Below are 18,525 nucleotides of genomic sequence, written 5' to 3' on the forward strand. Positions count from 1 at the left end.
AAGACTTTATTTATTTATTCAAAAACTGATTTTAATGTGTTTTTGTTATGACATTAGTGACACTTGAGAACTGTCAAATCTGCTAATTCATAGATTAGATTGATATAAACATGCTGTATTATTATCAAATTCAATACAATTTATGAGAGAATAAAACTTTAAAATAATTAAATATGTCCAATTCCGGTGACAAACCAAACGCAAATGGTGTCAACACGGATCCTCTACAGAGACTAGCTTCGTTTAAGGCCCCAAGAGACCTATCACTGGGTGGATTAAAGCCAAATAAAAAAATCTTCACTCCAAACTTAAATGTAACTAGGAATAAAAATAAAGGGTAAAAACATAATGAAATTAATCTTTTCTAGTCTATTAATGATCAAGATATCACAGAATTTTTACGTTTTTCAGTGCTTCGTCAACAAGTAATCGTGATTCTAAAAAAGATGAGAGAAACAGACGGGATCGCAAGAACGATAAAAATAAGAACTTCAAAAACGGACCAAATATTATAAAGTCCAGCGGAGTATTCTCTGAAGGTAAGAAAATTTAATTCACGTAATTTAAATCATCTGTTGCTCATGAACAAATACATTATTCGTACATAAAATGTTATATCTTCTTTTCATAATGTATTGATATTTGCAGTGTCATAGTTGTATCATGTTAATTTTTCAGGTCTGGGTAGTGCTGAACGACATCACTCCAGTAGGGTGTCCTATGGACGTGACGTTGATTCCTCACACACTCTCCAAAAACCTACACTAAGGGTCAAGGATGTAGTAAAGGTATTTAGATTTCTAAAAACAAATCATCTGAGGTAAACCACAATATAGCATAAGTTTGAATTCGTTCAGTCTGTGACACATAAAAATAATACCTTCACACAGTTATTTGGCGATTTAAATGGAAATGTTGGTATTTAATCTTAATACACTAAAAAAAAAAATACACACTAAAAACACAGAGGTGAATTAAATATAAAAAGAGTAGTTTTAACGGTTCTGCCAACATAAAAATAATCTTTTAAACTGTATTGTGCCTAAACTTAAAATTATTTTTTTTAATAAACAAATCAACATATAGTTTCTTATTTTTATAATATTTTGTGCATGATGTCAGTTAATCTATGTATTTGTGTGTGAGCGTCCAGACCAGACATATTTCTGTATTTGGGAATTTTAAAGCCCTTTGTGTTAATAGAGCTAATGATTCATGGTAAACCAACATCCCGAAGGACCATCCCATCACAGTCAATAGGTATTACGAGCTCAAACACTCACTCTGGGAATAGGAATAGCTTCTTTGTGGATTTATAGGCATTAGAAGTAGGAGCTACAGATATAACACCCAAATTTCTCTATAACCTACTAAAAGACTTGTGCCTGTTAAGAATTAACATCAGTTCATTCTTGGAATGTGCGGCGGAGGTAACCCTAGTAGGTTCGTTTCAAATTTCGTTAGTAGAGAGTGGCTTGTCGAGGAGGTGAGGTGACTTTAGGTTAGGTTAAGTTAGTTCATAGCCACGGGGGGGAGGACCTCGACCTCTTTGTTCTCGAGACCTCGACCTCTTGGTCCAGGGCTGGGGGTCAGCCCATGGAGGAGGCGGCCGTCCTCGGCTGCCGCGTTTGACGTCGGAACGTGACGACCCCATCGCCCACCGGGTAACCGGTGCAATCAGTCACGAAGGGGGGGGGTTCGCCGCTGAATACGGCGAACGGAAACTTGGGCCTCTTCTGTCCGGGTCGCTTGTTGGCCGGTCTCCCTTCTGTCTGCCGTTGGACGCTTGCGCTCGGCGGTGGGTAGTTGGAGACTGTCCGCGTGGGCTTGGGTGGGAGGGGTTAACCCTCTCGCGATTAAGCAAGCCCGCCAGGCGGGGGGACGCTCCTTGCCACGTGGAGTGAGCCCTCGGGGAGGGTGGCCGTTCGCGGCCTGCCATCGGATCGTCGCGGATGCATGGCTTGAGCGATTCCCGCGTCGATCCACCAGACGGTGAGGAGAATGACCGCTGGTGTTTTAGTGGGTAGCATGGGCCTTCTGGTCAGTGAATCCCACATAAGATCCTCCGTCTCCCCTAGACGGAGGGGTAGGTATAAAACCTTTCACCGCCTTAACAAAAAGGTTAGTTCATAGGAGCCCATTAAACCTACACCTGGGTTGCAAGTCCCAGGCACTGTTGAAGCTCCTCTCCTTGCAACGCGATGGACCCGGCACCCGCACGGTGAATCCACGGAATGCTGAGGAATTTGTCTTCATGTCATGTCACAGAATTATGCTATTATAATATTATTTAGAGTTACCAAAAATATTTTAAACACACCATGAGTATAGCACTTTGATAGCACGAGACCATTTCAGATAGATAAAGAGTTGGAGGAACAGAAAATCCAAGAGGCTTTTGGTGAGAACAACGCTTTTGATGATGAAGGAGAAGACTTCAAACAGGTGTTGGACATTGAAGCTCCTATCAAGTTACCCATGGACGACGGAAGTAAGGATACAAATAATATTATTCTGTAAACAAGCCTAATAAGCACATACCTGCTGCTCCTTACTAATAATAGAAATAAGTTACAAGTTACAACCGAGGTCCCTTTGTTTTTTTATAATAGTGAATATTCCCATATATTTAAACACAATATTCTAATAGAAACTATATATATAAAGATTGATTTGAGTCGCTACTAAATCCAATACTGATTGCGTACCGCTTTTCTTATAAGACAATAATTATTTTCATTAAAATATTACTATGTTGCATTAAATATTGATTTATTATGGAATCAAGTGAAATTGATATATATATTTATATATATTATTGGCACGTCTTCATAGTGTATATAATGTTTACAGGAATGTCATATAAATTAAATGAATATAATAATTTTATGTAGAAATTCAGTTAAAGTGAATTTATTTTAGGCATTAAGCAATTAAAAGCCGCTGTGAAGATAAAAAATGAGGTGATAGTGAAACAGGAGCCGAGCGAGGAAGCATCTAGTAAGGATATTTGTTACAGCACCAGATATAATCAGGGCGAATCGTTTTGCTCTGGCATTCATGGTGCTAGAGAAACAGCTTATCTGTGGAATATACCATAGAGCTTTGAATTTAGAGGGCTCATTTATATGCTTATCTAATAATTTATACACTTATTTGAGTATTACATAGTTGCTCTTAGTATAATAATATTGTTGTGATATACTTATTGATTGTTTGTGTTTCAGCGGCTGTGTTGGAACAGAAGCCCTTGGCTGATGTGAAGGAAGTGTATGAAGATTCGAGTGTTATGAACCTGTTGCGGAGTGACAAACCAACACTCATATTGTTACAGGTAGGGGATATATATTGTTTGCATAGATAACAAATATTGGCTTATTTAATGTTTGATTTGAATGTGTACAATAAAATGGTAAAAATTTTTTAGGATATATAAAAGATAAATATAATATCTGTGACTATATATATATATATATACGAGTCTGTGTGTGTGTGTCTGAAACACATTGTTGGGCATGACTGAGTCTCTGAGATGACTAAGTAATGTTTTATGTTAATGACCAAGTCGGTTGGCAGTAGGAGTTGCATTGTGTGATTTGAGTTATCTACAATTGAAAATGAATCTCATTACCTAAACAAATATGATTACTGAGCTGCCTGTGTTTGTTCCTCACCAGGATATCTTGAACAAGTTGAATATTAATAAGTTTAAATTTTCACAGGTGACATATTTCTATTGCCGATGTAACAACAGATGTAAAAAATATATAAAAGGCTTAAATAAAAGACTAATTTTTTTTATTATGCGGAACCATCGATGCGCGAGTCCTACACGCACTTGACCAATTTCTTTATGTAACACATGTATTTAAATTAATTATGTGATTGCAGTTAGCCGACTCCCTGCCGGGTAGAGGTGGTGCTAGTGATGATAGGAAACATGAGCCTGGGACATCTGAGGCTGCGGAACAAGTGAGTTATATGATTTGTATAATAATCAACCAAATATATACTTTGTGTGATTGATAATGATGTAGTTGTAAATAGTACTACTAGCTACATAATTTAAAGTTATTATGTAATATTGTTTAGGAAACTGATAGCAGATGTCACCTGACTGATCTCGAGGAAGGAAGAATAGGGAAGATGAGGATACACAGGTCCGGCAGGGTCACCATGGCCTTAGGAGATACGATATTTGAGGTGGAGTGATATTAAGTTACTATATAGTTAATGTCGAATAAAGAGGACGCTGCATCAATACTTGGGATGAAATTAAGAAATAAAAAATTGCAGCGGTTCATAAAATGGTCATTATGGAACTAAAATAGAAACTTGCAGAAAGTTATAGCATATAAATGACTTACGTCCTCGGAGTCTTGTTTTATGTATAGTTATTTCCAAGATGGCAAAAATATATATATTTACAGCTGTGCCCGTGACCGTCGCTGGAGTAGTGACTCGGGGGAGCAATTTTTTTGATATATTTAATGTCCTGTTTAAACAAACGTTTTGTCAATGCTCTTCTCTACACGATGATAGACGATCTATTCAAGAATACAGAGCCATATATTTTTCCTCATACATCTTCAATATTCTGACAGCGATCAAAATTTCTGTGTACAGCCTTGAGATCTGGTTCTTAAGTCATATTTATATCCAGGTGAGTGCTGGCACTAAAGCCTCCTTCCACCAGGAGGTCGTGTCGGTAGGAGTGGATGAAGCGTCCCGTTCCGCGAGCCTGGTCTCCTTGGGTCCCCTTCATCACAAACTGAACATAACACCGCACTGGCAGTCAATGTTCAATAAAATGTCCGTGTGAAGTAAACCGTGTGTAATAAATAATATTTAATGTATACATTTTTATTTCATACACCTAGTCTCACCTGCCCTCGTCCCAAGTCATTTGGGATACACAACGCTGGCTTCCATATATATATTTCACTGATCTCTTCCTCTCCTATCATCTCTGTACACTCCAACCATATCTCTCGTCACCAACATCCGTAACCTAACATATTTGTATTTCCTCTCATATCCTTCTCGTATACACCTTTTCATTTCTTGGTTTCCAGCACTGCTCTACTATCACACTCCACATCTGTATACGATCACCTCCTCAACCTTCTTAGTAACTCTATTCAATACAACAGGTCTTATACCTGCCTTAGATGAGGCATTTATAATTTTAGAGACATCCCAGGGGAAAAAAAATAGCCGCTGTGATCTTAAGCAATTTAACTTACTTTCCATATAAAATAATTTTGAAGCGTTTATATTTTTCTGTCAATTGTTATATTAAAGAACTTAAGTTTCGTAGACTGTGGCTCATATCGCAAAATCTAAAAAAATGTGTCACATGGAAATATAAAAAGCCGTTTTATGATAGAAGACACGAAAAAAAAAGATAATCATTTATTTTTATTTCATTCCTTTGGAATGCATCTTAATGGTATATAGGTGAAAGTTATGTTAACTTAAATCTTCATTCACGAAAATCTGGGGTTTTAAAGGGTTTCTGATAAACATCTCTATAGTGACCTAAGACTCGCGAGTATTCATTGAAATAAAACTAATATTTTTCGGTTTTACTACGCGTTTATAATTATTTTTAATCAACAAACTCGCGACGTTTCGGTTACTGTGCAGCAACCGCGATCACAAGTACACGAGATGAGACGACATTCACGTAGTAAATCAGAAAAATATTCATTTTATTTCAACATCTCTATAGTGACCAGTCGTCTTTCGCGCTTATAGTATCTTTGATTATATTTAGTTGTATACCATTTGTTTGCTACGTAAAGCAAAAGAATATGAAGTTCTGTTAAAGCAAGGTAGGATAGGATAGGTAGGACAGGTAGGAACTAGTAGGATATATTATCTGTTAAGCTATCAGCAGTACATATCAGAACTCCATGCTGCAAGAGTAGCATTTACTGATTGCTGTGTAAAAATGGGCCCTAGATATATATGTAGCCATTTTTGTTCACCATACATTACTGTTTATGGGCTTGAACCCTTTAGCACATTGGTTATTAGTATCATATGTTGGCTAAACTCAATATCACAAATATAAAAACTATACATCGCCTCTTAAAGTCCCTGTAAACATACATAACTCAAAGACGCTTGGAAACAATCTTCTACTTAATTCCACACTACAAAGCTATAAAAATGTTCAGAAACTGACAACTTTGAAGGATATGATCGTTAAAATTTACAAATATATAATGAAACATGAATAAACTAAATATTTATTGACACTAAGACATACAGATAAAATAATAATATAGCACTATGTGTTGGTGTTGATGGCATTATCTTTCCTATCCTGATTCACGACGGGTGTGTCACGACCATAGAAATGATTACCCTTAAGATCAATAGCAAAATTGTAATCTATTGGATTCGCAAGTGCCGTGTCAATGGCTGCTTCAAGATTCTCAGGTGTGATGAAAGTTGCGCTCAATTCCTGGAATATTAATAATAAAAATAAGTATATAATAAGGTTAAATTTGAAGTGATTAAAACAGGACTTACTTTTTGCAGCCTAATTTCTGCTGAGGCTTTTTCGATTTTCTCTCGCATCTCTTTGTCTTTGGCTTCAATTCTTTTGAGTGTGTATTCCTCCATAGTATCCAGTTCAATTTTACGTCTCTGTTCCCGTTCAGCTGCGACCTCTTTATTCCACTTTTCATTAAGATGAAGACATTTCTCCCACTCTTCTGCTTCCAATTTCTGGGACATTTCCGAACTCGCACTCTTTAAGGACGACAGCTCCCTCATCATCTCCTCATGGTAAAATCTTCGAATGGCCCGCATCTGAGTTTTGTAGTTATTATTTATTCGCAATAACTCCAATCGTTCTTCTTCTGAAATCTCGGGACGTTTTGGTATTCGATATATTTTGCTTTTCGCGACCGGCTCCCATCGCGGCTTCCGATGTGCTTCAGCGATTTGTGTTATTAATGGTGACACACGTTTCAACAGGACATTTTTAGGAATCATTTTTGAATAAAGTAAAATTAAGTTTAAATCACAACATAACCTTAAATAGCGTTTGTCAGCTGTCAAATTCTATAATCGCTCAAAATAATATCTTTTCTGTAAGTCCGTGATATTACAAGTAGTTATTGGATCTATTCCTATTAAAATGTTTAAAGAAAAACAATAAAATAATCTATATTTACAAGGGAAGTTCACCATAGTTGAGAGAAAAAGGTCTATAAAACAGTTGTAAGTTTAATTATATTGTATAAGTTTAAGCTAAACTATCAGCAAATATTAGCTAATTTAGCTATTTACTTTTGAGCGCATATTTCATTACTTGGTGAATATTTTTTCATAGGTACTGCAAAAAAAATAATTTTAGAGATATAAAGTACGAGAACGTGTAGTAAATCAAAATGAATATATTTATATAGTAGTAGTATAGTCTATAAAATAGACATTGTTTTATAACTATTTTAATCATATTATATTAAAAAAGAAAGTATATAAAACGGTAACACCTAACTGTTTATGGTCTAACAATAAGACAACAATGAGTGTGATAAAATTTTATAAATATTTAAATGTACTCTGTGCCCGAAGCCGACAGCTGAATACTTAATGTTTATTGTCAAAGAGATACTGCTTGGTTAGATGTAAATATAGTTAAAGTATGGAAATAGTATTTATTTTTATGGTTAAATTTGGACCTAAGAAAGTATGACACTACAATAGTTTATGACTTATAAATTTGCTAAGTAAGGTGAGTTTTTATATGGATGTTTCTTTTTTACTAAAACCGGCTTCAAAAATATTAAACCTTAAAGACAAATTTTGTAATTTATTAAGTAAGTAATGAGATATAAGATTTTCGCGAGTATTCATTTTAATGAAACTAGTATTATTCGGATTTACTACGCGGATTTTATTATTTATTAAGTAAGCCTCATTTGTGCATTGTTGCATTAATATATAAATCGATACATATTTTTTACTATCCTATTCTTAATGCTTCTTTTTAAATTTTCTTGCATGCAACTATACGCCGATTTTTTTCGTTGAAGGAATTAAGAAAAATGATCAAAATATCAGCATTAAACGGAAACAAAGATACAGAAGAAGAAAATGATTCAGAAATACAGATTTCAGAAGAAGCATTACTACAGATTGCATCCCAGCAATATGCTAAAGCCCTTGAACTGCAGAGGAAAGGGTGCCTGGATGAGGCAACCCAGTTATTAAAGGAATTGTTGGAAACCGAGCTTCTAGATAATGTTAAAATACCTGGCCCTGGTGAGGTTCCATCCGGGCCACTTAATAAATTAAAGTATCTCTGCTATAAGAATCTTGCATATATGTTACAAGAGGCCGGTGACATAGAGTCGGCCATTGAATGCTATAGCGATGCCTCGGATTTTGATGATACTGATGTCACTTTGTGGTACAGAATGGGCTTATTATGCATGCAAGCTAAGCAATACGAAAAAGCTTTACTGGCATTCCAACACGGCTGTCGAAGGAATCCACAACACTGGTTGTGCCTAGACAACATCGTTAAACTTCTATTGGGATTAAATTACAGAGAACAGTGTATAATCACCATCCATGAAGCACTCCAACTTGATCCTGGATATCTGAGAGGAATTGTGTATCGGAGACATATATACACAGTTTATAAATATATGAGGAAATACATGGAAGATTTGAATCCTATATATAAATGGAATGAAGACTTGGACGGTCCCATTGACGAAGCATTAGCTGGCAAGTTATTAAAGGAAGCTGAAGATATCTATGAGTCATTTGTCGAACAGCGGAGAGGGGATAATTTTGTTCATGTAGTACCTCGTATAAAGCTAAAGAAGTCCATAGCAAAGGAAACTTGGGAAGCCGTCGGGGAATCATTGGTCCACATGCACCAATATCAAACAGAACATTGTCTCAGCCATGCTTGTTTTATAGACATCAGTAGTCAGACAGAGAATACAGAAGAATGTATGGAAGTTTGTGAGGAAGAAGATCAATTGAAATCAGCGGAGACTAAATTAAAAGGCAACACTGCTGATACCGAAAAAGTCATGGAGACTGTGTCAGAGAATGAAAATAATGATTTATTAGATAAAGACAAAGCCATGACGGACAGCGAGAAAGTGGAAAGTGATATTGAAATGGTGGCTTCGGAATCAGCAACAGAAAATAATATAGAGGACAAATCAAATAAGAAGAATTCGGTTAGACGGAGAGGAAGTGCATTGAGCTTTTTGCATCCATGGGAATGGTTCACACGAGGGTCTGTAAGAAAAAAGACGGGCAATATTGTTGATATTTTACGAAAAATGGTACCGCCTCACTTAAAACTCGAGACGGCACGAAAGATAGAGAATCAAACTAAAGAAAGTTCACCAGACATATCAGATCTCGACAAACTCTTTCCTGACGTGTCCATGAATAGAGATGAAGAGAAATTAACCAATGAAACCGAATATTTCGGGAGTGAGGCTGAAGAGACGGACGTGAGGGCTTATATAAAGTTATTCACAGAAAATAGTAAAGATATTATCGACATGTTGCATGATTATTTAAAAATATTAAGTGATAAGTGGAACCTGAAGTGGCCGGACGGGTTGTGTAAAGTGTTTGTAGGAGCCGCCGAGTGTTACAAGGATCACGTCGAAGTCCCCACCTGTCTGGACGATCCACAGAACTTGACTTACTACTGCCAGGTTAACTTGGTCGCTGAGGAACTGGCAGTGAATGAAAAATTGATGCAGGACTCCGATCAGAAGTCGAAGCATGATTTAAATGTAATATCGGCTATCGATATGATAGTAACTTCGAAGCCACATCTGTTCTCCAATCCGAGCTGCTTGGAAATGATATTGCGGTCGCTGTGGGTCAAATTTCACGTGCATTTATTTTTAAATAAGTCCGAGGACATGGCGTTGGAGACTGGATACGATCTCCTCGATGAATTCGACGCTATGGGAGAGTTCGCTGAAACTTATAGTCTCAACGTAACAAATTTTAAATTTAAAAGCGAAATTAGCAGAAAACATATTTTATCACTCGTACACATGATGGAGAGGAATAAAAAGCTTTTATCCGTCATGGAGTTGTATAACCAGGGTAATTATGATCAAGTGATTGCCATTATAACTGAATCCTTCGACGAATGCAAGACTATTGCTATGGAAAGAAAAATTAAGTTGCCTTTGGATTTTCCGATTCAGCTTACACTGATTCTGGAGAGTTATTGGGCCTCTGACGACGTTCATAACTGTTTAAAGTGGTCATTCATCAGTCTGCACGAATCACTGGAACATTATTTTGATACCAGGTCAGGTACTGATTACGAAATGTGGACACTGGTCGTCATCAAAATGTTGACCTGCATCCAGCATATACTACTTACGGAAGGAATATTGTGTCTGGACTCAGTCGGTTCGAAGGAGCTTAGCGAGGGAGTCAAAGATTTAATACGGATAATCGGGCATCAGGTCGAGACGAAGAGTTCTGAAATGCCATTCAATACCTTCTCACCGTGGATTATATTGCATTACATCTTGCAGCGAGAGGAGGATCGTGGTAGGGGACGATCGGTCACGGAACAGGACTCCGTATCCTGTAATGGTATTCCGTACCCATTGATGTTACTGTTCATAGCTCATGATAACTTAGGCGAAAGGAATTGGTGTTGTAATTCTGATGGCGAATTCTTATATTTTATTCTCGATACAGTTGCGCCGTGTCTGCGGTCTCCGTTGCTGTCTAACTGCTATCAAAATATTTGTCAATATATGGAACAGGTGGTTCTGTGTCTGTACGCACATCCGAACAAAATCACCAATAAAATGAAACACCTCAGGGATCACAAGGCTGCGCCTAAAGTTCTTAATTGGAAAAGAGCGGAGCAGATTTATGATATTTTCAGACCTGTTAATATACCCGCGATCGAAGGGATCAATCCGGAGATATCCATGGAGACTGAGGCGCTGTTCCAGAGAATTTTATCACTCCTTCCAGCTGAATGCGATCCATCTAAATATATTACAGAAATAGATAAATATATAAAGGGCATTGATGAAAAGCTTACACCGATATCACCAAACTTCCCTTATAAAATAAGAGATATCTATTTATATTTAAGTGATTATTACTTTAAAAGGGAGGATCAACAGAAAGCTATTAAATACAGTATGTTGGATATAACTCTGAATAACGATCGTTTCAACTCCTGGGCTCTGCTGTCGCTCTCGAAGGTTTTCTTCTTAGATAGGTCCTTAAACCTGTACAAAAAACTAAACAATGAAAGGGATTATCTGATTCCCGCAAAGTCGGCGATTCGATGTTTCAAACGAGCGCTAGAACTCAATCCTAGAAATTATACCGTCTGGTTAGAATTTGGAAATTTCGTGTATAATGTACATTCGTATTGTTCGAGACTTCTGAAACAAGACAGCGAATCGCTAAGTATGGAAGAGTTTGCGGCACTTGAACGGCAGAAAGAGGATCTATTGGACGAAAGTTATAAATGCTATACAACAGTTCTGTACGCCCCGGAGGATACAGATTTGACTGAAGATTCGTGGCCACTGTTTTACATGTTGGGTAAAGTTGCAGAGAAGAGAAATAAGCCTCCGTCTGTTTATCTGGATTTTTACATGCAAGGCATCAAGAAACTACACGACGCCAAAGCTTCTTATCCATCGAAAATTAATTACAAATCACCGCCCAATCTGTCGATAAAAGTTTTGGAGTTACATTACAGAATGCACGCGTCCATCCTGAAATACATCGAACAACACGAAAACAAACCCATACCCGCCTCTGTGGGCGAAGTATTCTTAAATTGCATTGAGAAATGGCTTCAAGGGCCCTTTGTTAAGAAACCAAAAGATAATAACGCTACAATGACATCTACATCAATAAGGAATGAGGCTGAAATGGCAAAGAAGTATGAAGAACCGCATGCTGCCAATATTCTTAAGAGGTCAATTAGTGACGCTGGTGAAGAGGATACACAAGAAGTCAAACGTTTGAAAATAGAAGCTGCAGCGGCTAAAATAAGACGATCGGCCTCTTACGATACTGAACGTATTGGAATAACGGAGGCTTCGAAGCCAACGTCGCCTGATAAAGAAAATAAAGACGATGATAAAATAGTAACAGTTCCAGAGAAACAACCAGAGTCCCAAGAGATTGTTGGCAAGCAAGATGCACCTGCGGAAGTTATACCGGAGAAGGAAAAAGAGAGCGTCGACTACAAAAAAGAGGAAAGCTCCAGCTCTTCCTCGTCCACTTCTTCATCGGACTCGAACTCTAGCGACTCGTCGTCGAGCAGCAGCGACAGTAGTAGTGACACTTCTAGCAAGGCCTCCGAGGAGAACAGACAATTATCAGACGAAGAAATAATGAAGATCGTTTCAGCATGCCTTAACGCTCTGGAAGATTGTGCCATTCGATATCAACCGAATTATAAAGCTATCTACAGACTAGCCCACTATCATTTTTATTATAAAAAAGGACGAGACATCGAAAGATGTAGGGACTTGATGCTTTCAACGTTAACATCACGGTCCGGTCAGAAAATGTGTGGACTGTTCAGCGAGAAGAAAACAAATAACTTCTTCAATAACATTTGGAAATTTCCGGGCACCGACATCGAAAGAGCGGGGGGTTTTGCTTTTCATATGAACCGTTGTGTGTTACTAACCTTGGAGATATTCAAAGAGATTGATGATCACAAAACTCTATTGGATCTGAGCCTACATTTACAAATAGAACCAGATCTGGAAAAGAAGTACTTAAGAGATTCCGACAGGGAAGATTTAGCACAGCAAGCTTTTTCTCTTTGTATCCAGTTACTAAAGGGACAGCTGTTAAGATTCAGCCAGCAAAGTGATTTGAAAACTAACGAGGTGGAGAGACACGCTTTAAAGAGCTTCATGGCAGATATTTATAAGGCTTATCTGAAAGTACAGAAAACTCCGAACGCGAAACATCTGACCACACTACTCGCAGATGCTTACAAATTGATTAGCACGAGCACTGTTTCTGAAACCGTCAACTTAGTTGACCTCAGCATTAAATACTGTCAGTCGCTCAACCAAACCCACAAGCAGCAACCCATTATAAATATTGAAAAAAGTCAAAGCTTACCGAAGAAACAAAGCTCTAAATTTCAGTCTTCGTCCAACAGTTCTGTTGCTAAAGCACCGGTTACAGCTGGCCAATCGAAGGCCGAGTCCAAGTCCAACACGCCGAATATTAGTACAAGTACTGGTCTACCAAAAATTTCAGCTCAGGAAATGGCGGCAGCTTTCCAAAGTTACGTTCCGATGCTCAACGACATTTCTCCACAGGCCGTTGCGGCTTTGTCATTGACATACTTGAGCAACATCAGCGCGCTGGCGGGGCTGGCGAATCCAATGCAGGCTTCTCGCCAGACGTCATTACAGAATTCATATCAAGCGGAGTACTATCGCCAGTATTTCGAGTCTAGTTTTCCTGGTTTCAACCTGCCCCAGCAGCAGAAGAAGCCCAAGCGCGGCCGACCGGTAGGTTCGACGTCTTCGAATATAATGAAATCTAAATCATTTTCGAATTCCATGAGCTCTATTGTGCGCGCGGCTCCTTCGGCGTCCACCAGGTCACCATCTATGACATCGGTGAGCAAAACTTCGCCGTTCCCCAAAGCCGCTCCCACCTCCGTGATCACCAGCGTTCACAAGTCTACATCCAGTTCTCTGACTCCCAGTATGGGCACCGTCCTCTCGTCGTTGCCTGCATCCATGACGGCGAATTTGTCTTCATTTGGCTCGCACGGACACAACTCAGGTCATCAATCGCACATATCCTCTTCCTCCGCCAGCTCCAAATCCCACCCGCAAGCCAGTCCGGGTAAAACGCTGCAAGAGAAATTAGCGGAAAGACAGAAAAACATTCCATCGCTGCCGAAAACGTCCCAAGAAATAAAAGCCTCGTTGAACCGACTGCCGTCATCGCTGACCATAACCAAGACCTCCGTCTCCAAGAACCAGCAGGCAAAGAAACCTGAAGCCAAGAAAACGCTCTCCTTCAGCGAGACCGAACCGAGACCGAAGCCGATCTCAAGCGATGAAGTAATTGTACTGGACGACGATTAACAAAGGAATTACCAACACTAACCGCTGATGAGCTACGCGGAGTGTCTCACACAGCAAAAACACTAATTTAGCATAATGATTTTATTATAAATACAGATTATTTACATTGGAACAGTTACAAACAACGTTCATACACGATAATGATGATCGTCACATGACTAAGAGTGTCTCGCTTCATAGAAATGGATGAGTTGCACGCTGAGGTTGTAGTCGGCGAACAAGGTGCACACGTACATGAGGAACAGTATCGGCAGAGGGAACAGGAATGCCCTGGCGTTCTTCAGCATCGGTACATCTGGAAGGCAGAATATTAGCTGTCAGACTGGAACCGAGTCAACAAAAAACATTCATTTATAAGATTTTGAATAAAACATGAAAAATTACAAAGTACTAAATTTGTTATTTTTAAATAACGCCTCTACATCGGCGGGAAATTCATTTTCTGGACAAATGTTTTATAAAAGTCTAGCTTAACGCTAAGAAAATTTGTCGACCAGCTGACTTAAGGAAAAATTTAACGGTTCCTTGCAAAAAACTCTTTTGTTAGGATAATTTAAATATTTTATATAGCATGTAATTTTCTTTGACATTTTCGACAACACCGAGATGCCATTTTGAGAAACGCTGTACATTACTAAGTCAAACTGGTTTGTAAATTTAAGACATGTCCGAATATCTTTGTCATATATTTCATAAACAATAATGAGCGCTCACTGCTGTAGCCGAGGAAGGTGATGTACAGGTAGTAGAAGACAGACACCAGCCAGAAGGTGTTGGACAGGAAACAGGATACGAAGCCGTCATGTTTTAATATTTCTGGGAAACAGATTAAAAACATTAAAAAAAATACTTGTATATCTTTACTAGAATTATAAAAAACTATCTGCACATATTGCTTCATACAGCAATGTTGCTTTAGATTCACACACGGTAGTCTGATTAAATCACTAAATGACATATAATTTGAAGAACCTATCTTATATAAAATCCTATTGTATGTAAATATAATGGCATATGAAAAAGCCATTATGTTATAGCAGGCTTTAATTCCTCACAAAATTTCAAAATAGGTACGAAGAGGAACTACTGTTCCTATGTGGTAATACTAAGTAGTATCTTACGATTAAATAATAGTATCTGGAAGCAATGCAACAGCGATAGAGGAGGGAAGAAGGCGTTGATGTGGACGTCGAAGGCGTAGCCCCACTCCACGTCCCCGCCACCCGGGAGACAGAGGTACTTGTTGCTGACATACCTGGAACATAGCACAGAACAAGTAGACAACAAGATATCAGTCATGAAAATGATGAAGCCAGGCTCACTAGTTCCTGACCGAGACTGAGAAATTTAATTCAGAGATAAAAGAGATCTAAGACTTTCGAGAGTATTATTTAAATGAAACTAATATATTTCGGATTACTTCGCGGATTTTATTATTTTAAACTACATACTCCCGACGTTTCGGTTGCTTTGCAGCATCCGTGATCACGGCCAGACGACAAAGTAACCGGAAAGTCGAGAGTATGTAGTTTTTAATGTAATAAAATACGCGAAGTAATGCGAAATATATTAGTTTTTACTCAGTAGAGTATTTATAGTCTACATGTGACTTCACACTAAATACAACCTTCCCGCCGCCTTCCTCAGGGAATTTTTATTGAAATATTTAAGCTATACAAAAGGAAAGAGGAATTAACGTCCGTGCATCCGGTTAAACTTCATTATGACTAATTAATAATTAATGACTAATAAGGTTTCTTTCGTGATATATGAGAGAAATATAATTAGAGATACTCTAAATATTTTCAAGTTGAGGTTCAAAAATTTCAACAAACAATCCATAGAAATGCTTTCATCTAATAAAAAATAATCTGATCACAATACAAGTGTTTTAAAGAACTCGTTAGAACTCCCCTAAGAGCTGATGCATGGAAACCAAAGTATTATAATATTATATCATATTTTTGAAGTGCAACTTCTAATGCGACTTCCAACGCTCCTGGGGAGGGGGAATAGAGAGAGACGGAGCGAGATTGAATGGGTCGGTCAATTGTGAATTGTGAGCAATGTTTATAAAGTTTGTCTTAAACAAATAATATGAGTTTACTAAAAATTGAATTATTCCCCTTCCTATTTTCATCACCGCATTACAAGTTTTCACTTCCACCATCCTCACCGCTTCCAACTCACCAGAAAAATGTTGACACTAATATACCAAGCCCGATGAAGTCTATGAACACAACGAAGAATACAAAGCCAGCGATCCTCTTCACACTCAGTCCTATCGCCACCGAGAAACATATTGATGATACTGGAATGTGTTTTGAAGATACAATAATATAAGCCTTTGACTCCACATATGGTTTAAATTAGTACTATACATAAAGTTATCAGATCTAAGATTTTCACGTGTATTCCTTTACATAAAACTAAGAAATATCAATGAAAATTCTCATTTCGTGTATCGGTGATCGAGCGCTTCACAGGCACAGAGTCGACAGGAGTGTGTCGTTGTAAAATAATAGAGACACATCGGATAGACAAAAATCTAAGTTTAATTTAAATATGAGATTTATAATGAAATCATAAATGATACATTTAAGTGAATATCTCTAGCAACGAGTGCTTATATATGGAAAATCATTTATCTGTTAAGATTTGCCAGAATATTTAATTATGCAATATAGAAATGTTAATAGTTTTATTGTAAATATGATAACAAGCGGCAGAATACTTACAAACAAGCCAGAGGCTCAGGAGCACTAGAAACGCAGGGTCGTCACGAGCATATTGTGATTTTGTATCTTAAAAAGGAAAGTCGAACTATTAAAAGGTGAAAATTACCTTGTTATTAGTAATGTTATATTCTCATGGTACAACATTTTAAATATGTATTGTGTTGGTTTCTGAACGTATCATTGATTAAAAAATATATATAAATACATGTTTCAATGTCAAGTTTTTAAGTCAACAGATAGTTATTGTTGATAAAAAATAATAACCGACTTTGCACATAAGATGAAGACCCAAGTAATAAGTTTCACCAAAAGAAAAGGATTTCTGCCGCTGTGAAACATTTGTTTCTCTAAGATAGTTTATAATAAATTAATCAATACATTACAGACATTTGTTGTCAATGTTTCATAGTTTATATACATAGATATGTTATCTGATATAAAATAATAATAATCTATTAGAAAACATGAACTCATCAGATCCTGGTGATCAATTGTTGATTGGGCTAATTGACTACCGCAGTAAGATATTTCCACAAAAAAGACATGAACTTACGTTTTCTATAGTTAAAATTTCTGAACACCTTCTGTGGGGCGATAAAAAGGTATACCATTTGCCAGGCGGCGAATTCAAAGTCCATTTGATTGAATTTAAATAATCTCCTCAGATATTTGTATCTTTTGACTGCAGCACTGGCTGTAGTGGGCTGATAGTTGGCTGGAGCTGGCAAAGGAGAGGTGCTCCGCGGATACAGGGGCGTCGGTGATGTTGAGTGCTTCATGTTGCAATCAAACGCAGAACACTTATTTTTTATTGATCGACAGGTAATGTTTTTACATCACCGATGAAATTTATTTAGTATTATTTATCATTTTCATTGCATATCATGTCACAGTATAAGGCATAAGTCACTGAATCAGACAACTCTACTTTCAATTTTGACACTTTAAGTCAGTGAAGTGACATTATGGTTTCGTTCTACATTTTCTTTAATTTGTTATCTGAGATATAATAGATTCCCTGAGTAACACATAAATATTTTCAAATATTCATATGTGAAATTGACATAAATTAAAATGTATTTTGTCCAACACAAAAGAGTCATTCCTTGATCAATGTTTTTTCAATATAGATAAGGTAATGCGATCGAAACCTTTACGACAAATAAAACTGCCTTAAAATTTCTAGTATAGTTTCCTCATAGGCACTTTGATATGAATTATTTAAATCAGTAATAAAGAGAAAGTTAAATGATAAATTAGATATATAATATAAGATTTGTGAAATTAATAACAAAATATGATAATGTTGGTACTTTTTTTTAATAAATTTGCACTTCAATCATCTTACAGTTCCCACAGCAAGTGAATTTTAGTAATAAACATATGTTTATTACGATTTAATTTAATTTACAGGTAACGGTAAATTTGAAAATCAAAAAAAAGGATAACATACTCAGCACAGTTTAAAATTACTACGTTTGTATCGAGTATACAATATTTTTTTAAATACATAAAATTTTTATGGCTTACTGTGCCTGTTTTCAGGTATAAGGTATGACAATAATTAAAAACAAAACGATAACTAGGTACTATTTTTATTTACATTTTGAGAATTTCAGTTTATGTTCGTTAATAAAACATTATTCCAT

At 37.1% G+C, this 18,525-nt stretch overlaps 4 protein-coding genes across 6 annotated transcripts; 2 read left to right on the forward strand and 2 right to left on the reverse strand.

The window, feature by feature from the left end:
• Positions 1 to 74: 74 nt before the first annotated feature.
• On the forward strand, positions 75 to 4,856 carry LOC116774019 (DNA-directed RNA polymerase III subunit RPC4). Of its 2 annotated transcripts, XM_032666622.2 has the most exons (9): positions 75 to 337; positions 412 to 539; positions 679 to 788; positions 2,359 to 2,491; positions 2,923 to 3,000; positions 3,228 to 3,334; positions 3,892 to 3,972; positions 4,093 to 4,203; positions 4,664 to 4,856. In XM_032666622.2, the coding sequence occupies exons 1-9, from the start codon at positions 174 to 176 to the stop codon at positions 4,820 to 4,822; spliced, it is 1,071 nt and encodes a 356-aa protein (XP_032522513.1). In that variant the 5' UTR covers positions 75 to 173; the 3' UTR covers positions 4,823 to 4,856. The 2 variants fall into 2 exon arrangements, with proteins under 2 accessions (XP_032522513.1, XP_032522514.1); XM_032666623.2 differs by lacking the exon at positions 2,923 to 3,000 and having other exon boundaries at positions 76 to 337.
• A 1,378-nt stretch (positions 4,857 to 6,234) lies between these two features.
• On the reverse strand, positions 6,235 to 7,092 carry LOC116774065 (small ribosomal subunit protein mS26). The gene is made up of 2 exons (XM_032666695.2): positions 6,544 to 7,092; positions 6,235 to 6,475 (listed from the first exon to the last, which is right to left on the reverse strand). The coding sequence occupies exons 1-2, from the start codon at positions 7,009 to 7,011 to the stop codon at positions 6,299 to 6,301; spliced, it is 645 nt and encodes a 214-aa protein (XP_032522586.2). The 5' UTR covers positions 7,012 to 7,092; the 3' UTR covers positions 6,235 to 6,298.
• A 493-nt stretch (positions 7,093 to 7,585) lies between these two features.
• Positions 7,586 to 15,385, forward strand: LOC116774184 (calcineurin-binding protein cabin-1-like). 2 transcript variants are annotated; one of them, XM_061523750.1, is made up of 2 exons: positions 7,586 to 7,756; positions 8,058 to 15,385. In XM_061523750.1, exon 2 carries the CDS (start codon positions 8,070 to 8,072, stop codon positions 14,136 to 14,138), a length of 6,069 nt encoding a protein of 2,022 aa, XP_061379734.1. In that variant the 5' UTR covers positions 7,586 to 7,756; positions 8,058 to 8,069; the 3' UTR covers positions 14,139 to 15,385. The 2 variants fall into 2 exon arrangements, with proteins under 2 accessions (XP_061379734.1, XP_061379735.1); XM_061523751.1 differs by having other exon boundaries at positions 7,586 to 7,751.
• On the reverse strand, positions 14,205 to 17,812 carry LOC116774004 (protein unc-50 homolog). The gene is made up of 6 exons (XM_032666610.2): positions 17,430 to 17,812; positions 16,877 to 16,942; positions 16,329 to 16,449; positions 15,260 to 15,393; positions 14,853 to 14,954; positions 14,205 to 14,433 (listed from the first exon to the last, which is right to left on the reverse strand). The coding sequence occupies exons 1-6, from the start codon at positions 17,653 to 17,655 to the stop codon at positions 14,297 to 14,299; spliced, it is 786 nt and encodes a 261-aa protein (XP_032522501.1). The 5' UTR covers positions 17,656 to 17,812; the 3' UTR covers positions 14,205 to 14,296.
• Positions 17,813 to 18,525: the final 713 nt, after the last annotated feature.

The sequence above is a fragment of the Danaus plexippus genome, chromosome 20, assembly GCF_018135715.1.
Source record: "Danaus plexippus chromosome 20, MEX_DaPlex, whole genome shotgun sequence".
NCBI lineage: Eukaryota > Metazoa > Arthropoda > Insecta > Lepidoptera > Nymphalidae > Danaus > Danaus plexippus.

Bases quoted from the DNA above. Each gene is read 5' to 3' on its own strand.
- LOC116774019 (XM_032666622.2), top strand. From the start codon at position 174: ATGTCCAATTCCGGTGACAAACCAAACGCAAATGGTGTCAACACGGAT. The intron at 540-678 runs GTAAGAAAATTT...TTAATTTTTCAG, and splicing joins CAGCGGAGTATTCTCTGAAG to GTCTGGGTAGTGCTGAACGA. The intron at 789-2,358 runs GTATTTAGATTT...AGACCATTTCAG, and splicing joins GGGTCAAGGATGTAGTAAAG to ATAGATAAAGAGTTGGAGGA.
- LOC116774184 (XM_061523750.1), top strand. From the start codon at position 8,070: ATGATCAAAATATCAGCATTAAACGGAAACAAAGATACAGAAGAAGAA.
- LOC116774065 (XM_032666695.2), bottom strand. From the start codon at position 7,011: ATGATTCCTAAAAATGTCCTGTTGAAACGTGTGTCACCATTAATAACA. The intron at 6,476-6,543 runs GTAAGTCCTGTT...TTAATATTCCAG, and splicing joins CAGAAATTAGGCTGCAAAAA to GAATTGAGCGCAACTTTCAT.
- LOC116774004 (XM_032666610.2), bottom strand. From the start codon at position 17,655: ATGAAGCACTCAACATCACCGACGCCCCTGTATCCGCGGAGCACCTCT. The intron at 16,450-16,876 runs GTAAGTATTCTG...AACACATTCCAG, and splicing joins CCTGAGCCTCTGGCTTGTTT to TATCATCAATATGTTTCTCG. The intron at 15,394-16,328 runs GTGAGTTGGAAG...GCTATGTTCCAG, and splicing joins TTAGTGTCAACATTTTTCTG to GTATGTCAGCAACAAGTACC.